Genomic DNA, 19,094 nt, shown 5'->3' with positions numbered 1-19,094 from the left:
CTTGTTCACCTGCACATCTACCAATGTGATATATGCCATCATGTGCCAGCAGTGCCCCTTTGCCATCCATGTACATTGGTCAGACTGGACAGTCTCTACGTAAAAGAATAAATGGACACAAATCAGGTGTCAAGAACTTATAACATTCATAAACCAGTCGGAGAACACTTCAATCTCTCTGGTCACGCGATTACAGACATGAAAGTTACAATATTACAACAGAAAAACTTCAGAAACAGACTCCAACGAGAGACTGCTGAATTGGAATTCATTTGCAAATTGGATACAATTAACTTAGGCTTGAATAGAGACTGGGAGTGGTTGAGTCATTATAAAAAGTAACCTATTTCCCCTTGTTTATTCCTCCCCCCCTCCCCCCACTGTTCCACAGACGTTCTTGTTAAACCCTGGATTTGTGCTGGAAATGGCCCACCTTGATTATCATACATTGTAAGGAGAGTGATCACTTTACATAAGCTGTTACCAGCAGGAGAGTGGGGTGGGGGGAGAGAAACCTTTTGTAGTGATAAACACCCATTTTTTCATGGTCTGTGTATATAAAAACATCTTCACTGTATTTTCCACTTTATGCATCCGATGAAGTGAGCTGTAGCTCTCGAAAGCTTATGCTCAAATAAATTGGTTAGTCTCTAAGGTGCCACAAGTACTCCTTTTTCTTTTTGCGAATACAGACTAACACGGCTGTTACTCTGAAACCTATCTTTTCACTAGAGGTAGGCATATCCTTTGCCATATGCCTTTAACTACATTTGATGTAAAAGGCTAATAGATAGCATAAAGGATAGAGTAAGAAAGAGGAGAGCAGATTTAACACACAAGTACGTAGGTACATTATGATTTTATTTTAAAATATATGCACACACGTGTCAAGGTTCCTCCCCCAACTCTGAACTCTAGGGTACAGATGTGGGGACCTGCATGAAAACCTCCTAAGCTTGCTTTCACCAGCTTAGGTTAAAACTTCCCCAAGGTACAAATTAATTTTATCCCTTGTCCCTGGATCTCCACTGCCACCACCAAACTCTAACTGGGTTTACTGGGAAACGTAGTTTGGACAAGTCTTTCCCCCCAAAATCCTCCCAACCCTTGCACCCCACTTCCTGGGAGAGGTTTGGTAAAAATCCTCACCAATTTGCATAGGTGACCACAGACCCAAACCCTTGGATCTGAGAACAATGAAAAAGCATTAAGTTTTCTTACAAGAAGACTTTTAATAGAAGTAAAGAAATCCCCTCTGTAAAATCAGGATGGTAGATGCCTTACAGGGTAATTTAGATTCAAAACATAGAGAATCCCTGTAGGCAAAACCTTAAGTTACAAAAAAGACACACAGACGGGAATAGTCATTCTATTCAGCACAGTTCTTTTCTCAGCCATTTAAAGAAATCATAATCTAACACATACCTAGCTAGATTACTTACTAAAGTTCTAAGACTCCATTCCTGGTCTATCCCCGGCAAAAGCAGCATACAGACAGCCACAGACCCTTTGTTTCTCTCCCTCCTCCCAGCTTTTGAAAGTATCTTGTCTCCTCATTGGTCATTTTGGTCAGGTGCCAGCGAGGTTACCTTTAGCTTCTTAACCCTTTACAGGTGAGAGGATTTCTCCTCTGGCCAGGATGGATTTTAAAGGGGTTTACCCTTCCCTTTATATTTATGACAACACGTGTGGTTTAAAATATATTTATTTTAACTTCTGTACTTTGGGGGAAAATGTTACAGAACTTGATCTTTTAATTATCTGTAAATTGCATTTATCTATTTGCAGTTTGTCTTTAAATACAATTTAGTTTCTGTAATTGCTTTTGATAGCGATAGACTGCACATAATTTACATAACATGGTAACGAAACACAGTTGTCTTCCATAATTTATAACAAGGAAGCTAATCAGCATGCCAAAGGTTGCCAATCCCTGCCTTAGAGTTACCTTGACCTGCCTCGTGAATTGTCAGCTAAGGACTTGGACAGCAATGTTACCTTCTTTCCCCACTCTCCAGATCTCTTTTTTTGCCTCGTGGTTGTAACTGTCAACATGAACTGATGTATGTAAGCATGCTTCTGTGCCTGCTTCATTCCTGGCCTCTGGAGGAGCAGTGTATTTGAATACTGTGCATGCAGTTGCTCATCTAGTATGTATCAGGAGATGTGCAGTTGGGGTTTTGGCAAACACACACCACTTCCTTTTTTTCTGCAAACATTTGCTGTCACACACACACACACAAACACTACGGTGTTCCTTTACCATAGTTTATTTTTTCCTACGTAGAACTCAGGTTCCCTATTTACCCGTTATAGAGCTGTTTCTGTCGAGCTGATGGCTGGTTTTTTTTATAGTTTTCCACTGTATGCCCAGCTATGAAGACAGAATTTAGCCCCTCCCTATTTGTGGAGGGATGGGGGTAGAGGATATGGAAGTTTCCATTGTACTTATTTGTTAGATTTGTTCTATTTAATTAATAAAGATGGATACAAGTGTAGTGCTTGATCTTTTGGAGTCTAATTCAAATAATATAATGCCAAATCAAATATATTTCCTTCTTATATTTAAAGGATTGGATTTAGTAACACATGCCTGTTTGGTGCAGCTTTTTCTTATTTAAAAATAAGAAAATTGCTTCCATGCTTCTTGCAATTTGTGGTAGGTTTAAAATGTCTCTGCTGTTTTGTGTTTCACTGTTACGTGCACATTCTTGGAAAATGTCACTTTCTCAAATACCTTGTTCCGTTTTTCGTAATGTTGAAGGACTGTTAAATATCATGAATGAAAGTAGTAAAATCTCTGATCTGTAGAGGAAAAACCTGAAATCAGTAACTGAAATAACTAAAAGCAGTTACTTGCAATGTTAAGTGATGCTTAGGCTATCTCTTGTCAAATATTTTTTTATGATGTACTAACAGTTGATAGCATCCGACCAGTAGTTTAAGAAAGCATATCTCTCTGTAAATGTATAGAATCCTAAAGACTGCGTACTAGACCTGAAGATATATAATTTTACTTTTAAGGTCCTTTAAAAATGTGCAGTTCTTCAACGCACTGTTTCAGTATAACTTTCTAGTATATGTATCTCTTGTTTAAACAAACAGAAACCACCAGCAAGATATTGTACACAGGAGCTTTGTGAGCTGAAGAAATTTAATTTGTGTCACTGACAGTATTAAACAAGTAAAATATCACTAAAAGAATGTAATGCAGTCATTGAGTGCTAGTATTCTAAAGGCTGTTGGCAGAAATTTCCTTTCTTAATAGAAGGGTAGTTTACCAAAGAGATTCAGCATGTCCAGGAAGAGCTGGAGCAGTGACAGACATATTCTAATAGTTAGATTCTTTTTTTTTTTTTTTTTTTTTTTTTTACAGAATCAAGATTGCTTTGCTGAAAATTAAATTGTGCTTCAAAATAGAATAATCAAATAAGGCCACCTGACATCATTTTGAAACAGTGTAATGGCAAAAGAGCTTTTTTTTAAATTATAAAACAGACTTTCATAGACAGCTGTCAAATGGAAAGAATGGTTTCCAGATTTTTTTATTCATACTTTTCTGGTTTTGTGTGAATTATTGATAGATATGTCATAACTCTGTGAGAGAAATGACAAAATGTCTGATGCTTGCAACTGAAAACAGCAGAGTTGCAATAGCTATAGAAACTTGATTCACATGGATAGTTTTAAACTTACAGAAGTAGAATTTACTAATTCACATGCAATAAAATTTACTAATCCACACACACAAACTTGCTCCAATTTTTTTAACAATATTTCTCAGAGTAGCTCCAATGTGTGAAATATTTCAGTAGACATCAGTGGTACTACTCATAAGTAAGGCAAGCGGGATTTGACCTTTAAAGTATATAGCGTGTTATCACGAGGTATGGTATTGCGGTTCTAACACTTCATTATTTTTTACAAAATGTTAGTAAATATACTGTTATATTTAAACCAAAACGACATTTATCAAAATAACTGATCCGATTACAGTTGGTGACATGTCTGTTGTTTTGTCATGCCTGCACACTTAGCCCAGTCCATGCTCACTGAAGTCAACTGGCATCTCTCTCCATTGAATTTGGTGGAGATTACATTGGGCCCTTACTAATTTTCACAAATCAGTCATTTGCAAAAGATGCTCCATTTACCTCTGCTGTGTCATATAGAGTAACTCATATGGAGTCATGATTTAGTCTGTTTTAAATGTTGATTTCTATTTAAAAACTAAACATTATAAAAAAATCGTAAGATCACATTTGATCACAGGTGTGTTATTAGAAATGTCACACTGATTAAACAGAAATCTTAAGTTTATTTGCCCTGGATGTACTTGCTGGAAGAATTTTTTTTCTAGCTATACAGAACTCTTCCTGCTGTTTATGCTGCTTGCACATTAGGGCATAAAATAGACGCTCATTATATGAAGAAGGTAAATAGCCTCTTTCCAGCTGCTGCTTGCAAACTGATCCCTGCCTGAGGTGCCAGCATTGCTATGCTACATGTCCCTCTCTGTATCTGAAATTGTATCATCCTGAATTACATTACATCTAGCTCCATCTTCCCTTAATTATGCACCGAGTTACATTACATCTGCCTTGCTGTATGCTTGCAGGCGACTTCTTCCTTCATTCACTTAAGACAGATGATACACAAACAGCTTCTCCTTTTCTCTTATGGTCTCTTGGTTTAAACAGTCCTCTGGATTCCCAGGCATTAAGGTCAACTTCCTCTGATAGCTGTTTGTGGCAGGGTTTATTGATAGTGCTGAGATTGCAAAGAATTCCCCCAATGCACTTGCTGGGAGGTGCTGGTCTTGAACTCTCCGAATGCTATACTTACTTTAATGAAACTCCTTTCTTTTTGTTCAAGAGTGCCTCTTTTGAATTAGTCTTCCTTCGGGATAGCTGTCTAACAATCGCTGTTATGCATTTGCTGATCTATGCTCTCCTCCACAATTCAGTCTGAGAAGTATTGGTAGCTTTCACTCCTCTTCTAGCTTTTAGAATCTGTGGCATTTAGTGAAGGGATATTTTGTAGCAACTGCAACTTTACTAGCTTTTTTTTTTTTTTTTTTTATACACCTGACATCTTTCTCTCTCTTTTGTTCTCACCAACTCAGTCTTCTGTGGATTTGGTAGAGATCTTAATTTTGTGGGCTTCTCTGACTGATCTAATATAGTTTTTCCTGTACTTCGTTTCTGTCATTTCCACTCTTCTTCTAGTTTAATGTTCCTGACCTTTCCTCTGACCATAATCTTTCCTGTTCCTCATTGTCTTGATTTCTTAATAAAGAAAACATTTCTGTCTGCATTTACAATTTCCATTACATTTTGCTTGATCAGAGCATGTTTTCTCTCATCAAGTGCCCTTGTTGTTGATCACTTATTTGTCCTGTTGACCTGACCTACTCTTACTTTTATAACTTTTGGTTCATTCTGTCATTACTGTTTTTAACCTAATTACCTTAAATTATTCACTCATTGGAAAAGGAAACTTTAGTATGCAAATGTAAAGTTATTAAGTACATCATGAAAGTAAGCTGTAACCTTGTTCTCAGGAATATTTTCAACTATTAGTATGTGATCTAGTTACAACACTGGTTTCCAGAATAAAGTGATGGGAGGGGGCATGAGTTAATTTGCACAGTTATTGTACCATTACAACCCACCGCATCATTATAGTGTTTCTCAGTGAAGATTCTATCCACATAATGTAGGTTCATCATCCCTACATGTGGGGATTATACAACATGTGCTGTTGATAAAACAGCTTCTGCTTGTTATTCCTGAGAGCTATCATTTGTATGTCTCGTCAGTGAGATTATGCATTATACATGTCCAGAGGCAAAATGAGCTGGCTAAATTTGTCAAAAATAGGAATGTAAAGTTAGGGTCCTAAATCCAGATTTTGACACTTGCCTGGATTATCAAAAGTGCTAGTTATCCAACAGTTGTCATTGACCTCAGCCTAACCTTTGCAATGACAGTACAATATTTAAAATAAAGGGAGATGATGGAAAATTAACCTTCCTTCAGAAACAGGAATTTTATTAAAGCTCGACAATTAAGGGGAAAGGTCTCCTGTAAACAGAAACATTTCTGAAGTGGTTGCTCTTTCAGAAAAGTGTATATTCTGATTTTACTCATCCCGAAGGTTTGGTCTTATGTCACTAAACTTTTTCATGTTTTCTGCTTTCCTCTGGTGTTGTGTTGTTTTTTTTTTTTGTTTGTTTGTTTTGTTTTGTTTTTTAATATGGATGGTCACGCTTGTGACATGAGAAAAAGCTTGTCCATCTGAGCAGGTTATTTAAATCTTTTTGTGCACAAGATATGGCCTTATGTCAGGTCCTTTGGTCTTTTCTTAAAGACCATAAGATTTGCTGACCTTAAATTTTTTTCTATTCCGGTATAAAAATTAGGATTTCTCTTAGTGTTTTTAAACAGGTTGCTGCTGCATTAAGTTTTATAGCTATATAAATATACTATATAATGGATGGTATATTTTCTATATGGTACGCTTGTGTGTGTACATTCATCTTTCCACTCAGAACTACTACAAACTGAGTGACTCTCACGTTTTTAAAAAAACAACAACCTGTGAATAAACGGTACCTGTATCATAATACACATGCGCAGATATATTCATTTGCCAACTGTACAAGGCATCAGTTAGAATTTTTTTTTTCTAATATCTCCACAGTGCAGTGACGAGTTGGGAAAACCAAATGAAAACAACCCAAGAGCCTTATGGAATTCTTACATTTTGTTTACTAAGGGAAAACATTTTTAAGTGCTATTGGTGAATTTAGGGCTCTCAGTCTTGAGCGATTCATTTCATATCTTTTTATATTAAGCATCTATCTGGACAGCAAGGATACAATAAAAATATGGATCCTCCACCGGAATTATTTTTAGTATTATATTTCTGACAGACTTAAGAATATTACCACCCCAGGTAAGGAAAGCACAGTCTCCACATTCCTGTTTGAAGATCTCCATCTGTCACCTTGTGTTACTTTACATAACTATCTTTGAGATACCGAATTATGATCAGTGTTCTTCTGACCAAGGAGAACTGGATGGGCTGTCATCTTTTATCAGCTAGAGGGTTTCCTACTTATCTCAAACTTCACTTGTTTTATAGTCTTCTGGGGACATCAGCTTGTGTTGTCTTAATTAATCCAAAGTAGACCTTTAAATAACCAGTGTATTTTATGTTCACTGAGTAAGTAGAATAGGGAGCATACATGACCTGTTGGTGATTTTAGTGTTAATCTATTTCACAAAGAAAACACAGTGGAGTAATTTATTACCTTCTCAGTTTTGTGATGTGTTGCATTCCATGGGCTCCACAACTTCGTGTTCTGGTTTTCAAGCAAAAGTTCTCAAATTCTTTTGAAAAAGATTGTTTCCATGCAGTCCGTGAAGTGAAGGTTTTAATTGTTGTTCCATTTCTGTGGTACAAATTTAAATGTGCTTCTGTTAATTATGTTAACATAATTGGTGTCACTTCAAACACTTTTTCAAGATTTGAGTGTATATCTGTTTGGCCACTGGTTGCTTAGCGAAGACTATTCCTACATTAAATATTTTGTCTAAGGAAACTTTCCAAGATCCTTAGAGTCTCTGGTAAAGGATAATGTTTTGAATATTTACTGTTTATCCTCTTATATCTTATTGAACACACAATTTATTATTTTTAATATAAATATACTTAGAATATTAGTATTTTGTCTATATTAGTAATAACAGAGTCCAGTAGTAAAAGGATGTGCTTGGAGTAAGTGGTATGGAAGAAGGAGATTAATATTCTTAAATATCTTTACCTCTATAAGCCTGGATTCAAGGTCTAGCTTAAGTGCTTCGTGAAAAAGAGTTGGTGGGGCTAGATTTTCAGTAATTCCCAGAATCAGGGCCATATTTTCAGGAGAGCTTTGCCCCCATGTAAGCACCTAAATGAAGTGGCCAGATTTTCAGAAGTGCTCAGTATCCAAGTGGCCACTGAGTCCTTTTTTTTTTTTTTTTTTTTTTTTTAAAAGAAGGAAAAAAGGTGTGTTTTTGAGTTTGCTAACTCAGGTTAACTAATTCAAGGTAAAACCTTAGTGCAGACAAGGCAGTTTGTAGCTTTTACACAAATTAGCAAGTAAAGTAAACAATTTGGCTCCCCTGTAGACTTTAACCAACTTGTTATGGGACAACTTAGTTGTTAACTGGTTGCTGAGCTCTTTTGAAAAGTTAGCCCAGAATCTTATTTCTGGTCCTTAGTGCATCTCATAAGAGGGTGCACAGCTTCTTGTAGAATTAGATGCAAGATGTACTGGCCTAACAAAACTTTATAGATGTCTGGATTTCAGTAAATTGTCTAATATGGTTGTAACATAAAATTATAAATGTACCTGTAAATGTCTAAGCTGAGTCTTAGGATGGTAGGAAAGTATATGTCTATGTTAATGGTTTTTGTATATAAAATTTGGGTGTGATGTACAAAAACTTTGAGGAATGCTTGCAGCCCTCGCTGACTTCAGTTGTTGCTGCTCCTGCTCAAAAATTCTGATGATTGGATCCAATATCTTCAGATTCTCATTGTTCTAAAATATTTGACATTTTCTGTATATTTTGGGGGTGTCAAAAGTAAATAGAAGATCATGGGAACAACTTGCCAGACCATGTGCAGCAGTGCAATAGTGGGTGAGAAGAAAGGTATGGTTTGCAAGAAAGCTTTGAATCAAAGCCCGGCGAAGTTCAGTGTACTTTTGATCCAAGCCACAGTCCTCTTGCAGCGTTAACCTTTCCTTTTAAACGTGATGCTGTTTGTTTTAGCCAAAGCTGCTTGCTAATCTACATGAACATTGGTAAAATGATATTGTCATGACCAGCCAAGAGGTAGGCATCAAGTAAAAGAAGTAGAGAACAATTAGACATCTGGGAGATAGAGTACTTAGCACACCACGTTGCCAGCCTGAGGATCCGAGGGATATTAGAGATTGCGCTGTTTTTGTTCCAGACGCTGCATGAGATTTTACCCATTCCTAAACACAGTTGTTATTTCTGCTAAGCCTGTATTACTAGACTCTTGGCTTGGACCTTAGCAGCAAATTATTTTGACTACTTTACCTAGTGCCTTTTAATGCTGAGAATCTCACTCATGATGATGTCCAAATGCCAAGTTTAATTATCAAGATTACAGGGTTGGTGTGCACACAAGTTGCACAGCAATAACAAAAGGTGTGAATTAATAGTCTGACTTTACCTAAATCAACCTTAATCACTTCTGTTCTGTGCACAGACTTGCACCAAAATGGTTAAATTGGCTTTAGGAAGCAGATTTAGTTAAATCAAGGCAAGTTGGCAAATAGATCAGCACTTGCTTTCCAGCATCCTCTAGTAGTAATGGACTGCTAATTGAAGGTGACTGATTGTTGTGTCCCATCTTTTGGCCTTGTAAATGGTTGACACTGATGTACCCTCTCCTTTAATTATTAACGTAGGTATGTGCCTGGAGCAAATGATTCTTTCTGAAAGAATTTCTGTGGGAGTTAATTATGTGTTGCTGTTTTAAAAAATTTTTGTGTGCCTGTTGGTTTTCAACAGTATATGCGTATTTTGCATACCGCATTCTTGTTGGATTCTAGATAGGAAATGGGCCGTATTTGTGTCCCTAGTTCTCCAGAAAAATTCTTGAGCAGCCTAGGCCAAAACACAAGCAAGTATTGTGTCAGGAATTGTGTAAAATAAAGCAGATATACGGAAAAGGAAACACACTCTCTTTACCCATACTTAGTATGTTTATTCAGCTGGCACTTTGTGCTGCTTCATATTCGTTGACCTAGAAATAGCCATCATTTTAATGCACTCTTGGAGGAAAAAAAGGTGTTATAGAAGAAAACTGCCACATCAAAGCCTCTCTCCAGCTTGTAAAATGGTATCCACCACCACTACCCTTCTGATACTGTAACACTCGGCACTTTTTTCTATCTTCAGAAAGTTTGGCCTTTTATTAAGAAATGGCTGTAGAGTTTTATTTATAGTAAAATGATAAAAGCAACACACACTATTTGAAAAGATCAGTACTGTTTAAACAAGAGTCTACAATAAATGTAATGTGGGTTCTGCATGTCTATATGGCAGAAGTTGCTGTGTGATTCAACTGTTGCCATATAGTGTAATATGTATCCATTTAAGTAAGTGTTAGAGTGAAATCCTATGTAAATAGCTCGACCAAATTTAGAACTGCATACTTGTCAAGTGACCCGTATTTTGTGGGTCAGATCCGCTGTTCCGAAGTCTGACTTTGGGATCAGTGAAATTAAATACTTGGCTGACTGTGGCTGTACAGAAAAGGTTTGTGGCTGTTGAGGATATCATGGAATCAGTGTAATAATACCCTCTCCCTTTCCAAATACAGGAGGCTCACATTCATCCTTTTCCTTCCAAAAAGTCTTGGGACATATGTAGAATGTTGAAAGAGGACCCCATAATGACACTCTCTTCTTATTACTGGACCTTTGGCAGGTTTAAATACGTCCCTAAATAATTTGGAAAAACTTGTTTTGCCCCGTGAGAATTAGATTTAAATTAGTTTGAAAGTGAATATTTTTTTCTGCTGTTGTTTCACTTATATAACATACTCTTTCCTCTTCTTCAGCTTACCTTTCCACAAAGAACAGTTTGTTTTGTACAACCGAGGAAGGTTTCACTGTACTTTAAAAGAAAATAAAAATATAAAAAAAATCCAAACTAAAAGATTTTATTTCTCTTAAAAATACCAATAACAACAACTTTGAATTTATGGATTAATGTTTTTTTGGAAATAAGCAAATTTATGAAATGCTGGGAAAGGGACCTCAGTGTTATTTATAACCAGGTTATTTAATTAAATTAAACTACAGGCATCTGTGCAAATCTTTAATTAAAAAAAAAAAAGGTTTCTGACACACAGATAAATTTTGCTGAAATCATTTAATCATTGAACCAAAAAGGAGACGTTGTTGCTTGGCCTTTTGGCTAAGATCCAGTATAATAAGGTGGTCCAGAGGCATCGACACGGAGCACATCACGGGACACCATCAGTACCAGGACGAGTAAACGAGACCGCCGGCCAGGGAAATAACCCGCTTCCTTCCCTGACGAAGCAAGGGATGCACCCCACCCATGTACCTATTCGCTCCACCAATACTGATTTGGACTCTAAATACATTCTATGGGTGGCATATCCAAGATCACTTATTCAACCCAATCTGGGTCTCTGCGGTTATGTCCTATGTATGTATTTTGTGAACCTTGTAACCGGTACTTGTAGTCTCTCATAACTTAAGCCTGACTCCAGATGTACAGTACCTTCCTTCTTAACTTGTGTAAACTTGATTTTAAACTTCAGCTTTAATAAATGTTTAATTACTGTGTTCTCTACCTAGCGATGATATCTTACATTTGCCATATCTGGGGGGGATTAACTGTGAGATCATGTTATGACTTGTCTTGTCCTCCTTTCTGTATTTTCTAGTATGTTTGAAATGGGAGAAAAATCTTACCTTCAAGAGGAGAGATTTATTTGTGCAGAGAAATAAGTTGTGATGTGTTGTACTCTGCTTTTAGTGATACCTCTTTTGTAGCCTGTTTTGTAGCTTATTACCGTAATATAAATAGCCTGTATTTTTGTGTAACTTAATTTAAAAATGGTTACATTTTATAAAACTTGTTTTTAATTACACTGCAATTACAATGTAATTACATTGTGGTTATGCTTTTTGAAATCTGTAATTATCACTGCTGCTCATACCTGGTAAATTATTGAATTATTTATTGTTGCCCATTTAGTTGCAAACTTGAAAGGAAAATAAGTTTGATGTTATCCATTTTTATACCTTTAACTAGAACATAACCTTATCACCAGAAAGTTAACTACATGCGTTGTGCTGAGAGCTAGTCATTGACAACAGATTGTACTGGATTGTGTAGAATTATAGGAAATGCCTTTCTTGAACACTGATATTTCAGATCCTAGAAGTTCATTACTAGCCACACTGTTGTAATAAAATCCAAAAGGGATATAGGTAAAAGAGTCATTCAGTTTCTAATAATAATACAAAAGTCCGAAATGATTGAACAAAATATTCTGCAAACTGAACTTCCTCCCAAACCCAAGTCATGTTCCTTTCCATAGCCCTTCATCTGCATATCCACACCTCTTCAGGCTATTCTTCTAGCTACTTTGTCAATTTTATTTTACAAAAGCCCAGAATGTTGAGCTTCATTTGAATAGTCTTCACATACTTTTTACTACATCAGGCCTGGAGGGGCTAAGAAGGGGGAACAGAAGGACAAATCATGGGTAGTTTGGTTTTAATATTTATAAGACAATGGTTTAAAAGTGTTCTAAAATGTACAATATCTAAACTTCTGTTTCTGTGATTCTTTCAGCACAAGCCCACCTTATTGCTGTGTGGACCTTTACTCTTTGCGAACAGGAGAGATGGTCAAATCCATACAGTTCAAAACTCCTATTTATGATCTGCATTGCAACAAAAGGTAGACATTTTCCTTCATTCTCTCTATATGTTAACTTTTTTTTTTTTTTTTTTTTTTTTGCTGCATAGAAAACTCTAGTAACATGCATAATTTACATTTTATACATTGACTGGCTTTAGGATTATAAAATATCATGCAGGCATCTCAGTTCTGCCAAAAGTAGAGCTTGGGTTTTCCACTTTTCAAGGAACATTTTGACTTGAAGTAGGACAAAAATACTTCTATAGTGCCTTGCATATGACCATCTGCAAACACTTTACAGGTATGAACTGTTTAAGCGTCACAATGCCTTAGTGTGTAGGAATGTCAAGTATCCTCATTTTCCTTTATGCGAATTGGGAATTTGGGGCAGAGTGCTGTTAAATCAATTAACATCTGTAAGTCAGTGTCTGAGTTGGCAGAACCCTTGTGTCTTGATACGCCATTTCCCTGCTTTAACCACTAGTCCACGCTGCCTTCCTATACATAGAATATATATGAAGACATCGTATGTATTCTGAGTTGTATAAATAATAATTCTACTCCTTTGTGTTAGAAGGTGGGAACTAGATAAAGCAGTGTTTTTTGTCTGGAATAACAATACTTTGAATACCTAAATCCCGAAAGAGGATGGCTTAGAAATATCTAAGTATCAGGTCTGAAATACCATGATTCTCCAGAACCACAGGTTGAGATCCTGTCAGGGTTAACTCAGCCCTTCATATTTCTGAGGTAGATAAAACTGAATATCCTACACTGTGTTTTCAGACAAAAGACACAAAAAGTCCCAGGTCTGTCTGTCTCTGCATGAGGATAGAAATGATTCCTTGGCACTTTTAATAAGAGATTTTGCTGTGATAACTTTTACCAAAATTTTCTTTTTCCTATCCCCACTATTGTACTGCCTGCATGGATAGCTACTTCCCTCTACCTCATATTATTTATTTATTTATTTATTTATTAACACTTTTTTTACAGCACTCTACATCCTTATATCTGAAGGTACTTTATAGAGGAAGGAACAGCGTCATTCCCATGTTACAGATGGAGAAACTCAGGCCTAGAGAAATTGTACATTTCATTGGTGCTATGGGTATAGTTTGTGATGTACCCTGGGATCCTTCAAGATGGAAGGTGCTATAGAAATGTAAAATGTAATTTTATTAAGAAATGCTCGAATTGAAAATATTTTGTACTGTGTTGATTTTAGCAGCATCATTTTAAATAGACTGAGGAATGGGGTGTGGTGCAAAGTGAGAACTGAGAAAGTTAGAGACGAGCAGGTGGCAACAGTCAGATTGATTTTGGATATTGTGTAAAGGAAGAAATGGCAGGATTGAATAACTGTCAGTTTTAAGGGGAGAGAGAATAGCAAACTACACTGAGAAGATGAGCCTGAAGGAAAAAGGAGATGATGATGAAATTATTAAAGGAATAAAAGAGTGGGGATTCTAAAGACCACTAAAAATGTTGTTAAAACAGACACTTCTCTAGTATGGTACCATAGAGAATATCAGTGTCTAAATTAATCAAAGATGAATAGTTGAGGGAAACATTAGAATATAGAACAATTGAACAAACAAGTAATTTTCATAGCACAATAAAGTAATATAATTTGATGTTATAGTAGAATTAAAGGACTAAATAGTATGTTAGTGTTAACTATCCACAATGAAAGTCAATGGGACAGTATCAAATAACTAAGTTGAACTGAAGAAGTTAAACTAAGAATATAAAAGAAAATTTTCACAAAATAGGTCACTGTTCCTTTAACAGTCTGTCAGAAAGAGTTCAGTATGTATCTGTGCAACTGTCTCTTTAAAAATTTAAAGTTCCCTTGTGGACAGTGTGATGATAGTAAATCTTTCCAGTCTAGTCTTTTTTTTTTTTTTTTTTTTTTTTTTTTTTAGCAGAAGAAAAGTCCAATTGTAAAAACAGTCAAAAGGCAAAACATCATTCAAAGTCTCCCAACTATAAAAAAAACCACTCTCTCCAGGTGCTAATGTTTTTTTTCCTAAGTGGTGAAAATGGAATAGCTACTTCAAAGTTGTGGGGCTGTATCAAGGGTAGTTGTTTTTCTGGAACATATCAGATTCTATTATCATCCAAGAAAAGTTCACTATTTCAGATTGAAAATGCTTGGAAAATGGCGAATTGAAGCCCTAATGGGGCATTAGCTACATTGCAGACTAATGCAGTGCAAAATTGAAGTTTTAAAATAAAATTTGAATAGAAGAAGAACATAAAAGCATTCAGTATTCATATTTTTATATGCCAAAACCATCCACAATCTGTTAGGCACTATCCATACAGGAAAACACAGTCTCTGCCTCTAAGAGCAGAAGACGAAATATGAGACTGGTTGGGGAGAGTGTTGTGATCAAAACAAATATAATTTTTATATACAGCTGCTCCCCGACTTATGCAATCATTCCGTTCCGGAAAGCCTTGCGTAACTCGAATTTTGCATAAGTCGGAAACATATACCCAAATGTTATGCCAAAACAAAAGACAAACACCCCCTGCCCCACCAAAAAAACCAAAACAAAACAAAACACTCTGATATTTCTAGCTTACGGAACTTTTTCTGTAAGTGCGAATTTGCGTAACTTGGGTCTTGCATAACCTGGGGAGTGTCTGTACGTTACACTTTGAAAAACAAAAACAAAACCCACTATACTTGACTACCTTTCAGTCTGTCCATTAACTGGCTAATTTCTTAGAGACCTCCTGGAAGAAGTTACATAAAACTGATACACTTCTTTTTTGTTTTCCTTTCCTATGATTTAAACCGTTGGAATTCATTTTGTTAAACTAAAAATAGTTGACCGTAAAAGCAATTAGGTTTGGGATAAAAATTAGTATTCATTTCAGACAAGACAAGTTGTAAATTGAGAAAAAAGAGGCTTTTATAACAGAAACACTCCTGAACCCCTGAACCACAATTTTCCTTCATGACATCGCCTGGGTAGATTGCACGTCCTGCCATTTGGCAACAGAACTAGTTTCAAAGCACACGCTTTCCTGTTCCAGCATTGTAATGGTAGGGATATGAAAGCCCCCCCACAAAACCATCCGTGAGTTTCTTTTTCTGTCATCTGAAGCGGATGCAGAGCCCATTCTTTCCCTTGCTTCTGCATTTGTATTAGAATAGCTAGACTTCCTACCCTGATACAATAGTTCTAGAGTCTTTTATGCATGGAGGAAAGGATCCTAATCATCTGGAGCCAGGAGTTTCTTCTGAGTCTTTTCTGAAGAAGTCCTCAGACTTATCAGAGAATGAGTCTAACCCTAGCCAGGGAAGTTCTCAAGTCCATCAGGACAGGAGTTCTTTGGATCTTTGGCCTATGAGTAGAGCAGCTAGATCTTCTCAAAAGGAGCACCCCAAACTCTTACAAGAAGTCTCTATGCTCTTAGAAGAAGAGGCAGCATAGGGGCAAACAAGCACACCATAACGTGGTAATTCTCTGGAGCTAATAGAGGTTGATAAGAAAGTGGTTTTGATTATGTCCCAGCACAGACAGCCACCTTGGATCATAGGGATCCAAAAATGATAGAGCCTAGCTAGATCCAAGGTACTGAGATCCTTTGTTGGATCATATGACTTTGAGGTTGGGCCTAAGACACTTGGCTTGGCAGATCCAGGTTTCCCAGGTCCTTTGTGTGTGAAGGAAATGCTTGTGGACCCAGCATTCTCAAAATTGACTCTACAGAAGAGTTGGTTACAGTGGTCCCTTTGAATAGAAATGCAGCAACTGCACGTTGAGGGCCAAGGATTTTTTTGTGGAATGCCTTTTCCCAGAGTTGTTCTAGGCTTGGAGTAGAAAGGGATAGTGAGTGTGGAAAACAAATATTTTGGAGGCTGCCAGATACGTGGACTGATGTCTTCATCCATCCATGAAGTAATCCCAAGATCCCTCTCCCAAATTCTTGATTATGGTGGTCTCCGGTTTTTCATTCAAATATACTTTTTACAGCCAATATTTTTCCTAAGCTTCATGATCTTCTGGTTAAGCTTGGTTGCTACACATTTTGGACTTTAAGAGGACTGCTAGGCATGTTCCTGATAGGACAGACATTTGGAATGGTAATTGATAGAACAAACGTTATAATATATATATATATATATACACACACATAGTGCTGTCCGTTGTCAACTAAATAGTAACTACAGTGTTTCCAGCTTTTTGTAATAAGACAGTAACCAGATTTAACAGAACCATGTTGCTCCATTTGAGGAAGGATTGTATTAAACGTAGCAAATGGGTGATAAAGCTTACAAGCTCATGGGCTGGCACAGCTTCCCAGGCTGATGTTCCCTTTTGAAAATAAACGTGTAAATGGTTTCAGAGGCCCTTTGGGTTTAAATGGCCTAAATCTTCATTTTAAACTTTTAAAAATCTTATACTTTTTTTAAGCTTCACTTTTTCGTCCTGTTGATCTGTAGAGTATACAATGTGCCAATGCCTAATCATTTGCCATAGGGCTTTTGTTTTGCTTCAAATAGTGAACAGGTATTTAAATTTTGTGGGTGGGTGGCTATCTACATATGCTCTCCCCTCAAAATATATGGCCCTTTGTTTTAAGGCTCAAAAATGTAGGACAGTTAACGTTTTTGCCAGGCTACAAAATTTCTGTGTATTGGTATTTGCGTTGTAAAGAACTGAAATTGTCAAAGGGAACTGGACAATAGCTGTCCCCTTGAATTTTTTTCATTGTCCTTGTATTTAGGATGCTGGTAATCACTGGAAGTGGTTTATTACATAAAGCCCATTTCTCTCATCTTTAATTCCATGGTTCTGTGCTTTCATATGGGAGAAAAAACACGGGTATCTACTAACAGTAGTATTTACTACTAGTAGTTTGACAGATTTGCAATGAAATAAACAATGTGATTATTTCCATGGTAAAAGACTTCCTTTTAGATTAGTCTGTGTGCTGACTGTGGATTTGATTATGATTTGAGACAACTAAGGGCAATGCAGGATCCTTGCAATTCCATTTTCTTTCTTTTCTAATGGACCTTTTATTACAGGAGGTATATCATAGATGCTGCACTACTCTGCATGGTATTTGTATTCTTCCTGAAGAGCAGGTTATGTGGTGGGGATGAGACTGTCTTTAGTAACTGCCAGTTACTGGAGAACTGGCAGGTTGTTGCTCAAGAATTTAAATTGAGGGTCTTGAAACAATTACATTTTAAATATTGAATCTTAAACCAACAGAATTAATGTTTCAAGTACACATGTTTTCATTTTTGTGTTTTTAGGATACTTGTTGTAGTCTTGCAAGAGAAAATTGCTGCCTTCGACAGCTGTACATTCACAAAAAAATTCTTCGTTACAAGTATGTATGATATTGGATTCAATTTCTCTGCTCTGGTGAATAGTTGTAGTCCCATAAAACAGACTTGGAGTTGTCAACAGAATCAAATTGCAAGTCAAAGAACCACATTGCAACAAATGTTGATCTCCTACAGCCTATTTCCCCCCCTCCCCCGCAAAACGCTAAGTATCTGCAACTCTCAGTGACTTTGTTTAGAGTTGCAAGTGCTCCATCGCCTCCAAGAATCAAGTTCCATTACTTCTGTGTATTTGTGTTTGTTTTGCATATTTGTCATCATACCTAAACTCTCATTTGTAGTGAAAAGTACTTTCATTAACGATACTTCTATTGTTAGTTTGTTAAGTGCTACTCTGATTACTCTTGGTGCTCTGTGTTTTCTGCTGTACATTTTATGTGTCATCTACATTGGACTGAATGTGATAATTCCAATGCTCTGTCAATTTTTTTGACTGTTCATTGTCTGTAGTACCAGATCTGTTTTTCCATTATTATTAATATTTTTATTGTGGTAGCACCTAAAGGTTAATAAGATCAGGACCACATTGTGCTAGGAATGGGCATATCTGCCCACAGGTGTTGCTACCTACTGAATTAAGAAAAGGAGGACTTGTGGCACCTTAGAGACTCACAAATTTATTTGAGCATAAGCTTTCGTGAGCTACAGCTCACTTCATCGGATGCATTCAGTGCATTCAGCTGTAGCTCACGAAAGCTTATGCTCAAATAAATTTGTTAGTCTCTAAGGTGCCACAAGTCCTCCTTTTCTTTTTGTGGATACAGACTAACACGGCTGTTACTCTGAAACCTACTGAATTAGTAACTTAGGCTGTTGGCTCAAGCTTGGAGAAGTTGATTGCTACTTGCATTTTTTTTCCTGATATTGCTGGTGCCTTTTATGTCATTTTTAATTATCGTCCTTGATGGTTGATCCTAACTGATAAGCTACACCCAGGAAGATCTCTCTCCAGAAGCATCCCTGTGTCTGACACTGATATCTGTACTAGAATAATTCATAGCGTAGTTGGAAAGACAGGATATTTCTGCAGATGTGGTTCCTGATTTGTCTGTGGAGGTTGCTAAAAATGGTACATGGTATACTTGGTACAAAGACTGAGCATATCATGTGTGTAACATTAAACTGTGTTTAGTCCCCAAAGTGAAATGTAATCTCTCCAAACTGTTGATAGAGTGCTTGTGTTTGTTCACTGGGATGGCCTCTTCAAATACTTGTTTACT

The 19,094-nt window shown here is 36.7% G+C and overlaps 1 protein-coding gene across 9 annotated transcripts in view; it reads left to right on the top strand.

Annotated features, from left to right (window-relative positions):
- BCAS3 (BCAS3 microtubule associated cell migration factor) overlaps positions 1-19,094 on the top strand; it is a 489,647-nt gene that overhangs the window by 62,055 nt on the left and 408,498 nt on the right. For all 9 annotated transcript variants that reach the window (XM_074974373.1, XM_074974376.1, XM_074974372.1 and 6 more), the window contains 2 exons: positions 12,426-12,533; positions 17,782-17,858. In XM_074974373.1, the coding sequence (XP_074830474.1) occupies positions 12,426-12,533; positions 17,782-17,858 (185 nt within the window). The remainder of the gene's footprint in view (positions 1-12,425; positions 12,534-17,781; positions 17,859-19,094) is intronic.

This window comes from Natator depressus, chromosome 17 (assembly GCF_965152275.1).
Source record: "Natator depressus isolate rNatDep1 chromosome 17, rNatDep2.hap1, whole genome shotgun sequence".
NCBI lineage: Eukaryota > Metazoa > Chordata > Testudines > Cheloniidae > Natator > Natator depressus.
Note: the sequence above shows the minus strand (reverse complement) of the source record. Positions and strands in the feature narration are given on the sequence as shown.